Source organism: Protopterus annectens, chromosome 13.part0 (genome assembly GCF_019279795.1).
Source record: "Protopterus annectens isolate FY-2018-M chromosome 13.part0, PAN1.0, whole genome shotgun sequence".
Taxonomy (NCBI): Eukaryota; Metazoa; Chordata; order Ceratodontiformes; family Protopteridae; genus Protopterus; species Protopterus annectens.
The window spans coordinates 557,384,370-557,400,359 of NC_056747.1; the positions used below are offsets into that span (position 1 = coordinate 557,384,370).

The 15,990-nt window shown below is 38.8% G+C and overlaps 1 protein-coding gene across 1 annotated transcript in view; it reads left to right on the plus strand.

The window, feature by feature from the left end:
• The window catches only part of AUTS2 (activator of transcription and developmental regulator AUTS2), a 3,698,117-nt gene that overhangs the window by 3,568,349 nt on the left and 113,778 nt on the right, over positions 1–15,990 (plus strand). The window contains exon 6 of the mRNA XM_044054863.1: positions 14,803–15,469. Coding sequence (XP_043910798.1) covers positions 14,803–15,469 — 667 coding nt within the window. The remainder of the gene's footprint in view (positions 1–14,802; positions 15,470–15,990) is intronic.

Consider the following 15,990-nt stretch of genomic DNA (forward strand, 5'->3'; position numbering starts at 1 on the left):
GAAACATCTGCTCTTAGCCTGCTTTTAGTGTAAGTGGTCACTTACACTGAGAGCAAGTCTTTTGGAATCGGGGGCATTATGCTGTGTCTGCTTATGTTCCTAAACTCACTTATGACAACTCATTTGCGAACTGTTAGGGCACTTCACCCTTTTGCAAGAATATAGCCTACTACTGTAGCTGGAGTTCTTTTGATTAGGATAAGAAATGGTATCCCCAACAGTCCATATGACAAAGGAACATTTGCGTCTAAAATTTATTTTTTGATGCACATAAAAGCAGTAGTTTCAGCACTGAAAGAAACAGGATTGAAAGATTTTCTGCCTTTTGTCTGGACAGCAGTAACTAGTGATACTTGGTAAAGAAATGTTAGCTAAGTAACACTTTTTTCAACTGTCTTGTCTTTCTTTGCTAAATATTAGGCATTGGTTACAGTTAACTATTTACTGGTAAATGTAAGCATGTAGTATGAACAAATTCAAGTAGTTATAATACACCTTTTTGGAGGAACAAGTTGAATACTACCAGCAAATCATGCTCACCAAATGCTAAAACAACTAAGCATAAGATATAAAATCTTTATTTTTATATCCTGTTCAAAATTCTGTAAAAAAAAAAAAAAAATCAAAATCACTAATGGACCACTGGTGAAAGCCACATGGTTTGGTTTTTGCATAATTTGTGATTAGTACGTCTGGACTCCTACTTTCTAATTTACACCTTCTATGCTTGTGCTTTCATCTTTGTAGGAACATTCATTGTTACCCTGTGGACACTTCCCAGAATGTCCACATTTAGTACTACCAATGCATTTCTCTTCAAACCCAGAATGTCCACATGTGGTACTACCACTGCATCTCTCATTCCATATCCAGTAATGCCTCTCAGTACATAAACATGCCACCAGTGTCCACCACCCCGAGTCATACATACAGCCTTCATAAGCCTGGCAGTGTCCCTGTTGCCTCTTTGTTACTATGAACAGGTAAAATACTCACAAATTTAGGGATGTAAAGGGTCATTTGGCCTTCTTTTCTGAGGCCAGAATTATTAATGGGACCCTAAAAAGGCAGCAGAGTACCTGGCATGACTTTTATTTTGCTGTTGTCTATGGTAGGCATAATGGATCACATGCATCCATCTTTGGAAGTGATGCAACATGACATGAGGAAACTCTCCTTGACCAGCTCACATGCAGGAAAGGCTAAGAAGACCTGCACAGTCATACAGACCTAGTTTAAGAACTGAGCAAGCATCCCTGATATTCTGGAATATAAACCCACCCTTGATAAAAATCTAATGGGATAGGTATCTCCATGATGTGTATAATGCATAGCTAACTACCCTTAAGTAAGTTACAATAAACTTGTATTCAAAACTGTGAATTCCCATATGGATCACTTGTTAAATACACAGACAAATGCTATACAAATATAAGTCAAATGAACACCAAAACAATGATTTTATTTCTGAAACAAAAATGTAAATAATACTATGCAGTTATTTTTGTTTGTTTTGCACATGGGGGGGGGGGGTAAAACCACCCTGTACTCTGCATTGGGGAGGACTGTGTAGAGCATCCTCATTAACTGAATATGCTAACATTTGGCAGTTTGGCTTTGTTAAGGGAAGGTCTTGCCTACTTAATCTGGTAGAATTCTTTAAGGGGGCCACCATGGCTATCAATGAGGAGAAAACTGTGCTTACCGCCTGCCTTGACCTGGTCAAGGTATTCGACACAGTCCCACACTCAGGTATTCTTGACAGACTCTCAGAGCTAGGCATACATCCCTACATAACTCGCAGGATTACCAGCTGTCTCATAGATAGAATCCAAGAAGTTAGGATCAGTGAGACCAACTCCACCCAGAGAGCTGTCACCAATGGAGAACTCCAGGGCTCTGTGTTGGGCTTGCTTGTGTTTGGCATCTACTTCTTAAAATTCAAGGCTAATATCAAAGTCCTCTAGCTCACCAAGTTTAATTGGGGAATTATCATAGATTTTTCCTATGACACCAACATCCTACAAGAGGGTCTAAGATAAAAAATGACTTGTGCCAAAGCCACACATTAAAGCTCAACACATTGAAATGCATTATAGTGTCCTTTGGGAAGGCATCCACCAAAGCTAATTAATTCATCATTGAAAAACTGTTGAGTTGACCTGTTAGTGATCTGGGAACATATGTATTCAGTAATCTGATGTTTGACCAACATGTAGCCTAGACAGTAAGAAAATCATTCTATGTCACCCAACTCGCAAGCAAGGGTATGGCATCCAGGTCCAATTCAGTAATAATACCCCTCTACCCAGCCCTTACCAGACCCAGCATTGAGTACAGTTCCCCCTTTTGCAGTCACCTAACCAGGCATTTGCAGCAGTTGTAATAGCCTCAAAGGATACTTCCCAGAAGAATCCAGGGTATGAATACCCTGCCCTACACAGATTGCATTAAGTTCTTATCTCCATACTCAGTCTCCTACACCTTACTGAGAGGAGATCTAGACCTAACATATAAGGCATCCACAGATCTGGCTCTGATGGATTTCTTGCATATCTGCAAGACAAACAGCACCAGAAACACGACATAAATAGAACCTGCTGGAGGGATTTAGGGATGTATGCTATGGCATAAGTTCCCCATCTATGTGAAGCAGAGTTCATCCCTGACCGTATTCAAAAGAAATCTTGATCACTGGATGGGAAATAGCAAGTTTCCCCCAGTCTGACCCCCATGTCTCTGATGGACAGAGGTTGACAATAAGTAAATTAATTCCCAACTAACATAACCCCACCATAACCCTTACCTACCTCTTTAATAACATAGCTTACCATATAGGCGTTCAAGGAACTCTAGGACAAAACTGGGTTGGATTGTATGGCTACACTTGAAAAGACACTGTTGGTCATTAGCCTGGTATGACTCTATGAACCCATAATTTCATACTATCTCAAAATAAAGGAAATGTTTGCTTTTTTCTAGTAAACTAGGTAATTTTATTAATCTAAGGTATTGTGGCCTCAGAGTTATCATACTTATCTGGAAAGGGTATTTGCATATTGCATCACACTGGAAGTGCATGGTGACCCATCCTCCAGCAAAAACATATGGATGTCTATACATGTTTTGTGTACTCCAGTAGCTGGAACTAATCTATACATGCTTCCTGTGCTCCGGTAGATGGAACTAGTCTATACATGTTTCCTGTGCTCCAGTAGCTGTCCTCATAACTTTTGGCAAAAAGGACAAATTTATGTTTTACATAAATATTTTCTTAATTTTAACTAATTCACAATCAGTGTTGGTTTTCTTTTTCATTGGGTGGCTGCTGTGGTGCAGCGGTTAGCATTGCTGCATCACAGCAAGAGGCTCTCTGGTTCGATCCTTGGCTGGGGTGCCTTCTGTGCAGAGTCTGCTTGTCCTCCCTGTGGTCGCGTGGGTTTCCTCCGTGTGCTCCGGTTTCCTCCCACATCCCAAAGACATGCTGTAGGTGGATTGGACACTCTAAATTGGCCTTAGGCATGAGTGCATGCATGTGTGCACCTTCTGTGGAAGGTTGGGCATCAGGCTGGCAACTCGACACTGTAAAAACTCCACTGCCAGTCATGAGAGGACAGGTGATCCATTGTGGCAACCCTTAATCTGGAAAAGCCAAAAGATGAAGAAGAAGTGTTGGTTTTCTTTGTAAATAAGGACACTATTCTAGTTCATTTAAACTGCTTAACATTTGCACAGTATCAAAGAACAGCCTTGCTTACAGTGGGTAGCTGTTTTTCTTATTTCTGTTTTTTAAAGATCCAAAAACAGAAAGTGTCATTTATTGGTTATGTTTTAAAGATGAAATGTAATCAAATTCACAATATCCCACTGCACTCTACACACCTTAGTAAAGTGTTGTGAGAATCCATTGCTGATAGAATGTCAGCTGTCAGTAGTTTATATAATTCAGAATACTAATGGAACATCACTCCAAATATGGAAGTTAAATATAACAAAAAAAACTTGCCACAGTGGATACTGGATGTCATGTCTTTTTTGCCAAACATATCACAGCAGGTGCATGTGGACAGTGAATAATTGCCATTTTCTGTTATTACTGAACTAGTAGCCCTTCTGGAATGCAAATAAGAATAAATGTTATCACTCCCCCTAAGTAGTTACCATAGCACCCAGTAATGACTCATGTAGTTTGCTGTTAGGGGTAGTGCCACAACTGCCCCTCTGTAGTTCACTGTTGCCAGTGGTGAAGTCCTTTGCAGTTTCTCATTAACCATAGTGCCATTGGTGACCCTGTGTGGTTCACTGTTAACTGAAGTGCCAGTGTTGATACCCAATGTGGTTTGCTATTAACTGCAGCACCCGTAATGATGACCCCTGTGTGTTTCACTGCTAACTGTCGTGCCAGTGTTGATATCCTTTTGTGGTTTCCTGCTTACTGTAGCGACAATGGTGACCTCTGTGTGGTTCACTGCAAATTTTATGCCAATGGTGATGCCCTTTGTGGTTTGCTGTTTACTGTAGTGATAGTGGTGACCCCTGTGTGGTTCACTGATAAGTGTAATGCCAGTGGTGATGTCTTTTTAAGTTTTCTATTTACTGTAGTGAAAATGGTGACACCAATGTAGTTCACTGATTGCTGTAGTGCCAGTGGTCATGTCCTTTATGGTTCACTGCTAACTGTAATGCCAGTGGTGATGTCCTGTGTGGTTTGTTATTTACTGTAATCCCAGTGGTAATCCCTGTGTGGTTCACTGCTAACTGTAATGCCAGTGGTAATGTCCTTTGTGGATCACTGCTAACTATGGTGCCAGTGGTGATATCCTTTGTGGTTTGCTATTTACTATAGTGCCAGTGGTGATTCCTGTGTAGTTTACTGCTAACTGTAGTGCCAGTGGTGATGTCCTTTGTGGTTTGCTATTTACTATAGTGTCAGTGGTAATCCCTGTGTAGTTCACTGCTAATTGTAATGCCAGTGGTGATGTCCTTTGTGGTTTGTTATTTACTGTAGTGCCAGTTGTGATGTCCTTTGTGGTTCAGTGGTAAGTGTAATGCTAGTGGTGATGCCAGTTGTGGTTCACTGCTAACTTTAGTGCCAGTGGTGATATCCTTTGTGGATCACTGCTAACTGTAGTGCCAGTAGTGATGCCCTTTGTGGATCACTGCTAACTGTAGTGCCAGTGGTGATGTCCTTTGTGGTTTGCTTTTTACTGTAGTGCCAGTGATGATTCCTGTGTAGTTAACTGCTAACTGTAATGCCAGTGGTGATGTCCTTTGTATTTTGCTATTTACTGTAGTGCCAGTTGTGATGACCTTTGTGGTTCAGTGCTAACTGTAGTGCCAGTGGTGATGTCCTTTGTGGTTTGCTATTTACTGTAGTGACAATTGTGACCGCTGTATGGTTCATTGCCTTCTGTGATGCTATTGGTGATGTCCTTGGTGGCTTGCTATTTACCGGAGAGCCAATGGTGATGTCCTTTGTGGTTTGCCACTGACCATGGTACCAGTGGTGACTCCTGTGATATTCATTGTTAACTGTAGTGCCAGTGGTGACCTTTGTGTGATTTACTGAATAAATCATGAGTTACCTGGAATATTTTTGAGGCAGAAATTCTGCTTTAATCTTTTAAGTAATTTCAGTTATGTCATACAGGGATTAACAACAAAAGTCAGAGAGCTCATTGTTAGTGGTTGCATAACACAATGGATTGAAAAAAATGTGCAGGTGGTAGAAAAATGTCGAATCCAGCACGTGGTCCAGGAGTAGTGTCACAGAGTTTAGTTCTAAACAGACTCCATTTTGGCATTTTTTTTTCAAATATCCAGGTTAATAATAATAATAATAATAATAATAATAATAGTATATGACTTACCATATTGTTTGATGATTGCAAACTGGGTAGCATTATATTTTTCCATCAGTTACCTTTCCCCTATAGAATGGGAAGGACAACACTACCACCTCATGGACACATATTGTGGCCTATCATTTGACAATTGTATCCAAAATTGACTAGAGTTAACTGCTCCATTTACTGTCAGACACCAGAAATGGGTCTTGTTGTTATACATACGGGAACACTGAGCAGGGATGATCTCACCATTGATCGACATTTTGCTACAGGTGTTCCCAGGGCTTGCAGGATGGCACATTTAATATTTAAAGAGAAAACCAGACAGGCTGTATCTCTCTAATAAGTTATAGAGTAAAATACTCCATTTTGTAGTTTATTAATAAAGCAAGTCAAAAAGTAATCTGTAAGAAAGTATGCAAGTTTTAATTAGTAGTTTTTATTTTTCAGCTAGAGATTATAACTTTCCAGGTGCAATGCAACATTTCTTTGATTTTGTAAGCTGCCTTCAGTAAATGCTGTTAAAAGTAAAGCTGCTTGTTCTTTCCCAGATACAGTGCAAGGGTGTGGGCTAAGAATGCAAGAAGACAGGTTATTTAAAATAATACACTCTTTAAAGTTATGAAATGAATTGTCTTGTTGTGAGGTTAGTGGGGTTCAGAGTCACTTTCCAAAGATATTCAACAAGGAGACAGCCACAGTGACATGCACAAGTTATTGAGTAATTAGTCGTAGCATTTAGTGTAATAGAAGCATGGGCCTTAGCAAGAAAGAAACATATGACGTCCTACATGCACTGGCATTTATGGAACATTAAAGAAGCAGTGCATTATTCATTATGGTTGCTATGGCTGCAGAACAAATATACTTTTTAAAAAAATAGTACTGTTAATATAATTTGACTGAAATTGCACAGCTCCTTATTTTTAATTCAGTGGTAGGTAGGGAACTGTACTGTTTGAGGAGAAAACAAAGCTGCATATCTTCATACAGAGTTAAGATGAAACCTAGTATGGCCGTAACAAAATGTTTTATGATATGAAAAATTAGAAACAGCTGTTTCCCCTCTAGTAATGTGATTCTATTATGTATAAAATTTTCAATTCTAATGCAATAATTTGAGTTTTATTTTTCAGTTACTATGAATTGTGGGCATGAAAGCATGTCATTGTTTTCTGTTTGTTTCAGCAGGTTTTATAAAGTTGGCCCTGCTATCTCATTGAGGCTCAGGTTTGTGGTACTAGTAAATGTTTTATTTTTCCCATTTATATCAGGAAGTATTAGGGTATTGGAGCAGCTAGCACCAGTGGTATCTGGGGGAGCAGAGAATTTTGAAAGATTACTCCCCAGGAGAGGAGTAAGGGGCTTTGCAGTATTTCACCATCAGTATCATTCCCTATGCACTGGCAAGCCTACTAAAATGGAAGAAGCTTAAGGTGTCTCACATGTAATCCCATGTGATTGTAGTGTGGTATTTCAGTAGTGCTGTATCTTTGAGAGATGCAGCCATTTTTAAATTGTATGGAACAGTCACTGCTTAACCACAACATTTTACAGAGGAAATTTTACTAGCATTTCTTTCCTAACATTTCTTGTACCCCCCCCCCCACTTTGTATTTTTCCATGTAGCCTTGCAGATTATGCAAATGACATATATTGTGGCCTAGAAAATTATGTTTGATGTCATCCCCGATTTCATATTTAATTTTTAATGACAGTATATCCATTGTTCAGTGACATGGTTTTGATGTATTGAATTATGAAATGTATAAAGTGTCTGACAGTTCTTTCTCAGAAAACTTCTATTATTATTATTATTATTATTATTATTATTATTATTATTAATATTATTATCATTATTATTACTGTTAGTATTGTTATGGCTGTCTTTCTCAGCTATAGATAAAAGTGTGGACATTTCACTGAGTTTTATTCAAAGGATTTCTCCCACAAGTCAGGGACACTAATAGTTATTCCCATCTCACTGGAAAGCAGCAGCATTTCTCCTCCCCCCATCAATGCTTTTTATATTCACATTGATTAAGTTCTTATTTCAGCTAGATGCAAAATTTCAGAAAGACAATAGATATTTGCTAAAATTTTACAACTAAGCATAACATAAGCATATCTTTGCAGGTGTTCTGAAAATGTAAAATAAATAAATAAATAAATAAATAACTTGTTAGTCAGTTCCATACAGTTATGTAGGCAGACTACTGTTGTGAAGAATAAAACATCTTTACTGGTCCTGAGGTTAGGGTAAGCTTATGGTACTAAAAATCCACTCCATAATGCCACTGACATGTGCTCAATTAGCTAAAATGGTCCAATCAACCAGAAGGGGAGAGGGCAAGGAAATGATTGACCAATCACTGGCCACAAAGGGGAGAAGAATAAGTAGGGTCACTCTGCTGAATTGAGTATACTGCTGATGTTGCCAAATCATTGGATGTCATCACAAATTGGGGGTTATGAGCGGTTCAGATATGTGAAAGCACAGTCTGACATCACCTTTCTAAATAAGTCATGCTCTGGGACTGCACAGGGTAGAACATCTATAACAAATTCTTCTGGTTGACAGTGTCCTGGTCTGGAGACCCTCAGCTATCTCTTACCCATTTGTAAGAATGAAAAAGGTACATAGGTAGTTTGACAGTGTGAAAACACTACAATAAATTAATGTTGAGGAGGGACACAAATATACCATGGTGTTTGGGAGAATTTGCTTGGATGGGAGGACAGGTGTCTGTGTTTAACTGGATACCATACAGTAAGTTTTTTTTTAATAATTACACTAAAATTTGGAAAGGATAGAATATTTTCTAGAAATCTTAGTTTTCTGTTTCCCTGTTTTTTTCGTTTTTGGTTTTATTACAAAGTGGTACCTCTCTGGAATATGGGATAGTCTTACTGGGCAATAAAAATACGAGAAGGAAATTTTAAGACAAAAAGGTTAGGTTTCTTTATCACAAACCAGGTACAAAATGTGAAAGATCGTCAGTGGCATAAATGAGCTTGAGTTAAATGGTTGATTTTCTTAATGTAAAAGTAGGAAGATATGCTCAAATGCAAATTGGAGAAATATTAATTATCACAAAACAGTTCAACAACACACAGTGTTTGAGATTTCAGGCATTTTGTGACAGTTTACCTGCTTTAGGGCAGTTCTTTGCATATCTTTGCAGGTGTTCTGAAAAAGACATGTGGTGGTAGCACACAGGAAGGCTAACAAATATTTGTTGACCTTAATGGTAATTGATTAACAGGTTAAAATATATTACTCCTCATTAGAAGTCATTACAAGATATGAGTAGTGTGGTGTGTGTGTGTGTGTGTGTGTGTGTGTGTGTGTGTGTGTGTGTGTGTGTGTGTGTGTGTGTGTGTTTTGTTCATCCTGCCAGAGATTGTTGACCTATAAAACACTGTAGGTTCAGTCTGTCATGAAAATAATGATCATATCTGTTTTTTATGTTGTCTAGTAAACACAGAAACCTGTAGGGCCCTTGTTAAGAATAAATGCATTCCCATTAGCCCTTATCCTCTGTAAGATAATCTTCTTTTTCATCATTGATTTTATATGCAAACATTATTTTTTTTCTTCTTTCTGCAGCCTGCTGAATGTGTGCAAACATTCTTTGAGCAAGCACAGACTTGGAATGTTTAATATTAGCTTTTGTACTGATATTAAACAGTGTGGTATTGCTGTATCAGGAAGTGGTTACTGTACCAGAGTAGAAAGAAACCTTTATTAAATATTTACCATACGATTCGCTGCCAGAACCTCCCTACATTGCAAGAATTATTTGTTGCTTTTTCAGTTCAGCAGTCTTACAGAACACTGAAAACATTTCATCTGTTTGGTAACATTTCAAGTCATAATGCCTCTTTCTACAAAATATTTTAATAGTTGTTCAGTAGTTTGTGACTAACATGAAAAGAATATATTAAGCCATGCAAGAACCTTGCTTTCGTGAGAAAATATAAACACAGGCTTGCTCTTTAAATTATAGAACATTGTACTGATTTCATAGATACTATATTAGGACTTCAGTTCCTGTGAAGTAGCATTTCTTAATGCTTGAAACATACTTGTTGGACCTATAAAATTAAAAGATCTCATATCTAATTAGAACTATATGTTCTTCCCATCACTTCTGCCATATAGTACATGAGAGAAAGTCAAAAATCCATTTTTATTTCAGAATAAATGTAGAAGGCCATCTTTACTAACAGCTGCATGGATTTGCATATGTTGCTTTGGCGAGATTAAGAAAACTGACAAATTGATTCTCTGGAGATTCCAAATACAGACTTCACACATTTTACAAACCCTGGAGTCTTAATTAAAGGCAGAATATATTTAATTCTTTACCATGTAAGCATATTTGGAAGTCTTCCTTAGGGACATTGCAAAAGGGCTGTAGGGATCCCAGCATTGTTTCCGCGTAATAGGTTTTGGACAACTTCCATCAAGAAATTGCTTTAGGAAATGTCTTGTTATCATTTTTGTATAAGCACCTGGAAATGTCTTTGGTGTTAGTAAAAGACTGAGGAAGGACAGGCACTGCATTGTTATGCAGTTTTCTCTAGACTAAACAATCTGCAGACTGTACCGTTCTTCCACATGTTGAATATCGCTGTGATAAAGCTAAAACACTTACCCTACTCCCATTCATTTGGCATCATTAGAAAGGATATTGCAGATCTCTCTAAATCTAAATTATTACCCAAAGGTCACTTACAAATCTATTTTATGTATTTCAAGTCAAAAGTGACAGAATATACAAACAGACACATGCACACATGGAATCGCATGACGTGTGTGTGTGTGTGTGTGTGTGTGTGTGTGTGTGTGTGTGTGTGTGTGTGTGTGTGTGTGTGTGTGTGTGTGTACATGCATTCCGAAATGTGCATAAACAACCATGCACTTAATCATTTAGTATTAGTACACTGCATGCTTTTTCATGCCATATATACTTACTGTTAGCTGTTTAAGTGTACTTTGTTTAGAATGATAAATTTCCCAACTATTTTCAGGGTGTTGCCTTTTAAGTGTTTTAATCTTTGTTTCTAGTAAATAGGGCAGGATGAGTGGACCACAACGAAGTCACTGCCCCATTACTGCATGTACTATTACATTACAATAGCTGATTTTGCTTTTGTAAGCACTGTATATCAGCCATTAATGTGAATGACATCTGTGGCAGCTTGTTCACAACACGTTCTTTCTTCTGTTTTTTTTTTTTTTTTTTTTGTAGTTACAAAACTGTCAGTAGACCAGCACATCTGATACCCTTGCTAGGATTTAAACATGATGACGAGAAATTGGTTTGGTGGTGAAAAAAGGAAAATGTTATTAAATCATAGCTAGATGTAGTACCTATCTGAGATACTGTATGTTGCATATTCTTTAATCCCATATCTAGAAATCTGATATTAAGATTTACTTGGATACCATGAGATGCATTGCTGATTCTTGTTATAGTCCTAACAATTAATTGTTACTCTTACCTGTATATCCTGCAAAAATTAAATTATACTTTGGTGTAGCTTATTACACTTACAGAATGGTTGCATCTCATCTTTGATACTGTGTTGCAAGACAAACTTTTTTAATTGCTGCATGTTCTGATACCATTCAGTGACATGTAAAATTCTGACATTTTTTTTCTGTCATTAAAAAGTGATGTTAAAAAAACAGAGGTGTTAGCTTTCTGCTGTATAGCTTGGAATAGTGCCACATACCTGTTTTTAAACTGAGAATGAGTAACACACCTGAAAAATGTGAACTGAATTGACTTTTTAGGCTCCCCACTAATCTTCAAGTGCCCTCTGTCAGGCTACTGTTTCACGCAAGGAAGCACAGAGCTGAAGACCAATACTATGACAGACAAATATTTTTATAGTCGAATGTGGTGGATGTGTTTAGCTATGCGTTAACATTACTGATCTTTCTTTTCTGACTGTGCTGAAATAAGAACCACTTCTGATTTTTACCATTGTACCATTTTTCTAGTTTGTATGGTTTATGGTTCTTAACCACCTACACTGAAATAGTAACCGAATTGCCAAATTTTCGCCTAGTGTTCTGTGTTTTAACTTTATTGATTTTCAGTTTTTCCAGCTGCACTGAAATAGTAACTACATTCTTCATGTTTTCTATCTTCAGAATGGTTGTTTATTCTGACTATTGGACCTTTCTGCACTAAAGACTAGTGGGCTTCTTCAGTTTTTTATCCATTTTTCCACTTCAGCCTCAGTGAAACCTCTTATAAATATGTTCAAGCAGAAATGAATCCACATATTTGGTATGAGACGCTAAGCAGCTTTTTTTTTCAGCGTTGGTCTGGCCCTTGACATGGGGCAATCATCTTGAGCCATTTGATGTTTTGGCAATAGAGTTAAAAGATTTAAACAGTGACGTCTTCTTCTTTTGGCTGCTCCCATTAGGAGTCGCCACAGCGGATCAACTGCTTCCATTTTTTCTTGTCCTCTGCATCTTGCTCTGTCACACCAACCACCTGCATGTCCTCTCTCACCACATCCATAAACCTTATCTTAGGCCTTCCTCTTTTCCTGTTACCTGGCAGCTTAATCCTTAGCATCTTTTTCCCAATGTACTCTGCATCCCTCCACAGCACATGTCCAAACCAACGTAATCTTGCCTCTCTGGCTTTGTCTCCAAACCTTCCAACCTGGACTGACCCTCTAATATACTTACTCCTAATCCTGTCCATCCTCGTCACACCCAGTGCAAATCTTAACATCTTCAACTGTGTCACGTCAAGCTCTGACTCCTGCCTTTTTGTCAATGCCACTGTCTCCAACCCATATAACATAGCTGGTCTCACTACCCTCTTGTAGACCTTCCCTTGCACTCTTACTGGTACTCGTCTATCACAAATCACTCCTGACACTCTTCTCCACCCACTCCATCCTGCCTGTACTCTCTTCTTCACCTCTCTTCCACACTCACCATTACTCTGAACTGTTGATCCCAAGTATTTAAACTCATCCACCTTCTCCACCTCTACTCCCTGCATCTTCACCATTCTTCTATCCTCCCTCTCATTCACACACATATATTCTGTCTTAGTCCTGCTGACCTTCATTCCTCTTCTCTCTAGAGCATATCTCCACCTCTCCAGGGTCTCCTCCACCTGTTCCCTACTCTCACTACAGATCACAATGTCATCTGCAAACATCATAGTCCACGGGGACTCCTGTCTGATCTTGTCTGTCAACCTGTCTATCACCATTGCAAATAAGAAAGGGCTCAGAGCTGATCCTTGATGTAATCCCACCTCCACCTTAAACGCATCCGTCACTCCCCACCACAACCTCACTGCTGTCATGCTACCCTTGTACATATCCTGTACCACTCTTATATACTTCTCTGACACTCCCAACTTTCTCATACAATACCACAACTCCTCTCTAGGCACCCTGTCATATGCTTTCTCTAAGTCCACAAAGACACAATGCAACTCCTTCTGACCTTCTCTGTACTTCTCCATCAACACTCTCAGAGCAAACACTGCATCTGTAGTGCTCTTTCCTGGTATGAAACCATACTGCTGATCACTAATCATCACCTCCCTTCTTAACCTAGCTTCCACTACTCTTTCCCATAACTTCATGCTGTGACTGATCAGTTTAATCCCTCTGTAGTTACTACAGCTCTGCACATCACCCTTATTCTTAAAAATTGGTACCAAAACACTTTTTCTCCATTCCTCAGGCATCCTCTCACTTTCCAAGGTTTCATTAAACAATCTAGTTAAACACTCCACTGCCATTTCACCTAAACACCTCCATGCTTCCACAGGTATGTCATCTGGACCAAAAGCCTTTCCATTCTTCATCCTAATCATAGCTATCCTTACTTCCTCCTTGCTAATCCACTGCACTTCATGATTCACTATTCGCAAATCATCCAACCTTCTCTCCCTCTCATTCTCTTCATTCATCAGCCCCTCAAAGTACTCTTTGCATCTCCTGAACACACTCTCCTCGCTTGTGAGTATGTTTCCCTCATTATCCTTTATCACCCTTACCTCCTGCACATCTTTACTAGCTCAGTCCCTCTGTCTAGCCAATCGGTAGGGATGCACAAGCCAGTGCATTTCTTTGTGCCGGTCCCAAGCCCGGATAAATGGGGAGGGTTGCGTCAGGAAGGGCATCTGGCATAAAATTTTGCCAAATCATACATGCGGACAAAAGATTTAAACAGTGAATTACAAACCTAAAACTTGATGTTAAAAGTTTGTTTTTTGTTTTTTTTTTTTGAGTGAGATTAAGCTTTATTCCACCCTGAACAATGAAAGCACTTTATTTTGTTTTGTTTTTCAAAATAAGCTTATTTAGGATAGTATATAAAACACACAATGAAGTGACACTGTGTTACATCCCATTGAACAAGTTGAACAAGGGAGGTACTTGTTAACTATACATACAAACTCTGGACTTGCCCTACAGCTGAGTAACGGGGATATTCTGAATAAACTCACCTTAGAAAATAGTATAGATTCCACCACCTACATATAATAATCTTCCAAGTCTGAGGATAACAGTTAATTAGAATTTCAGCAGGGAGCCCTGAATTTGTAGGTGTGTGATTTTCCTTTCATTTTCCTGTTTGAAGAACTTCATTAATATTGTAATGGGTATTTAACATTGTTCTATGATTGTAAGATGCTAGAGAAAAAGGTATGCTTGTAATTGAATGATGAGTGTAGGCCAACTCTTACACTAGACAATGCATTTTTCCATCTGAAGAAGCTTAACATAATGGTCATGAAATAATTATTGTTATGGTTATTTCTTTAATAAAACAGCACAAACAACTTCTTCCAGGATGATACATCATTGAACAACCTTGCTTTTTATTTGAAATAAAAATATTAGAGATAGTTTGTTTAATTTTTCATCTTCTTTCCCTTTTTCTTCAAAGGTAAAGACAATTGTGATAGAACACAAACTACAAATGACTTTCAGGAGGCAAGGGGACCAAGTGTCCTGAAAATTTCAGGTCTAGAAAGAAGTCAAGAGAGCTGTCAAGATAACAGTGAAGACTCTGTACTTGTGCCTCCTGTGCCAAACAGTCCACGGCCACAAAGCCATCCTGTGACACAGTCTTTTTTGGAGCTTCAGGCTAATCCTACATCTCCTGTCCCTATTCAAGTCCAACAAGTAAGGCTACCTGCACAACAAGAGATTCAAACTGCCCAACTAATACAGACATCTGTAGAGGTTCAGGCCCAACCTCATCATCATCCTCAGCCTCATTTACAGACTAATCCTCTGCATCAGCCTCTTTCTCAACCGCAGCCACAGCCTCAACCTCAGCCTCAGTCACAGCCTCAACCTCAGCCTCAGTCACAGCCTCAACCTCAGCCTCATTCTCAGCCTCAGCCTCAGACACAGCCACAGCCACAGCTTCAGTCTCAGCCTCTGCATCTGCCGCTACCTTTGTCTCAGCCTGCACCAAGACTGCAAACACCAGAGCAGGCAGTTCATCAGTGTCTGACTCCAGTTCATTCTCGGCCTCCATCACAAAATCATCCACAGCCTCTGTCAACATTTAGTAGCAGCCGAAGCCTGAGCCTCAACAGCTTAAGGTAATATTGATTAAATTATAACTGAAATTATTAAATTATTCCCTGGTGTTATAACATCTATAGTTAGAATATAATTCTTATTGTAATTAATATTATTATTTGTCCAGGCTGTGCACATCATTTCATTAGTCAGCACTGTAGAAGGTAAAATAGTCAATATGATTTATTTATCTTTACTTACTGAAATATCATGTAAAGCTGTGACTTTCTATATCCAAATCAACATAGAGCTACTGAGAAGAGTATTGTTTTAGAGGGTAACATCACCCCTAACACTTTAACAATGATCAGTGTCATCCCGTACCCTCCTCTGAACAACCTACCAATAGTCACAGCACCTTCCAGAAAATACCCCAGCCATCTGCATCCCATCAGTTATTACAACAACTCCTCAACTCCCTCATCCAATGCCTCATTAGCATGTTTTGTCTAGCCCTGCCAGTCTGTCAGCAATGTGCAGCTACCTCTCTAAAACCTCTTTTACTCTGTGCAACAATCAGAGTCAAATGTGTAATGCTTTT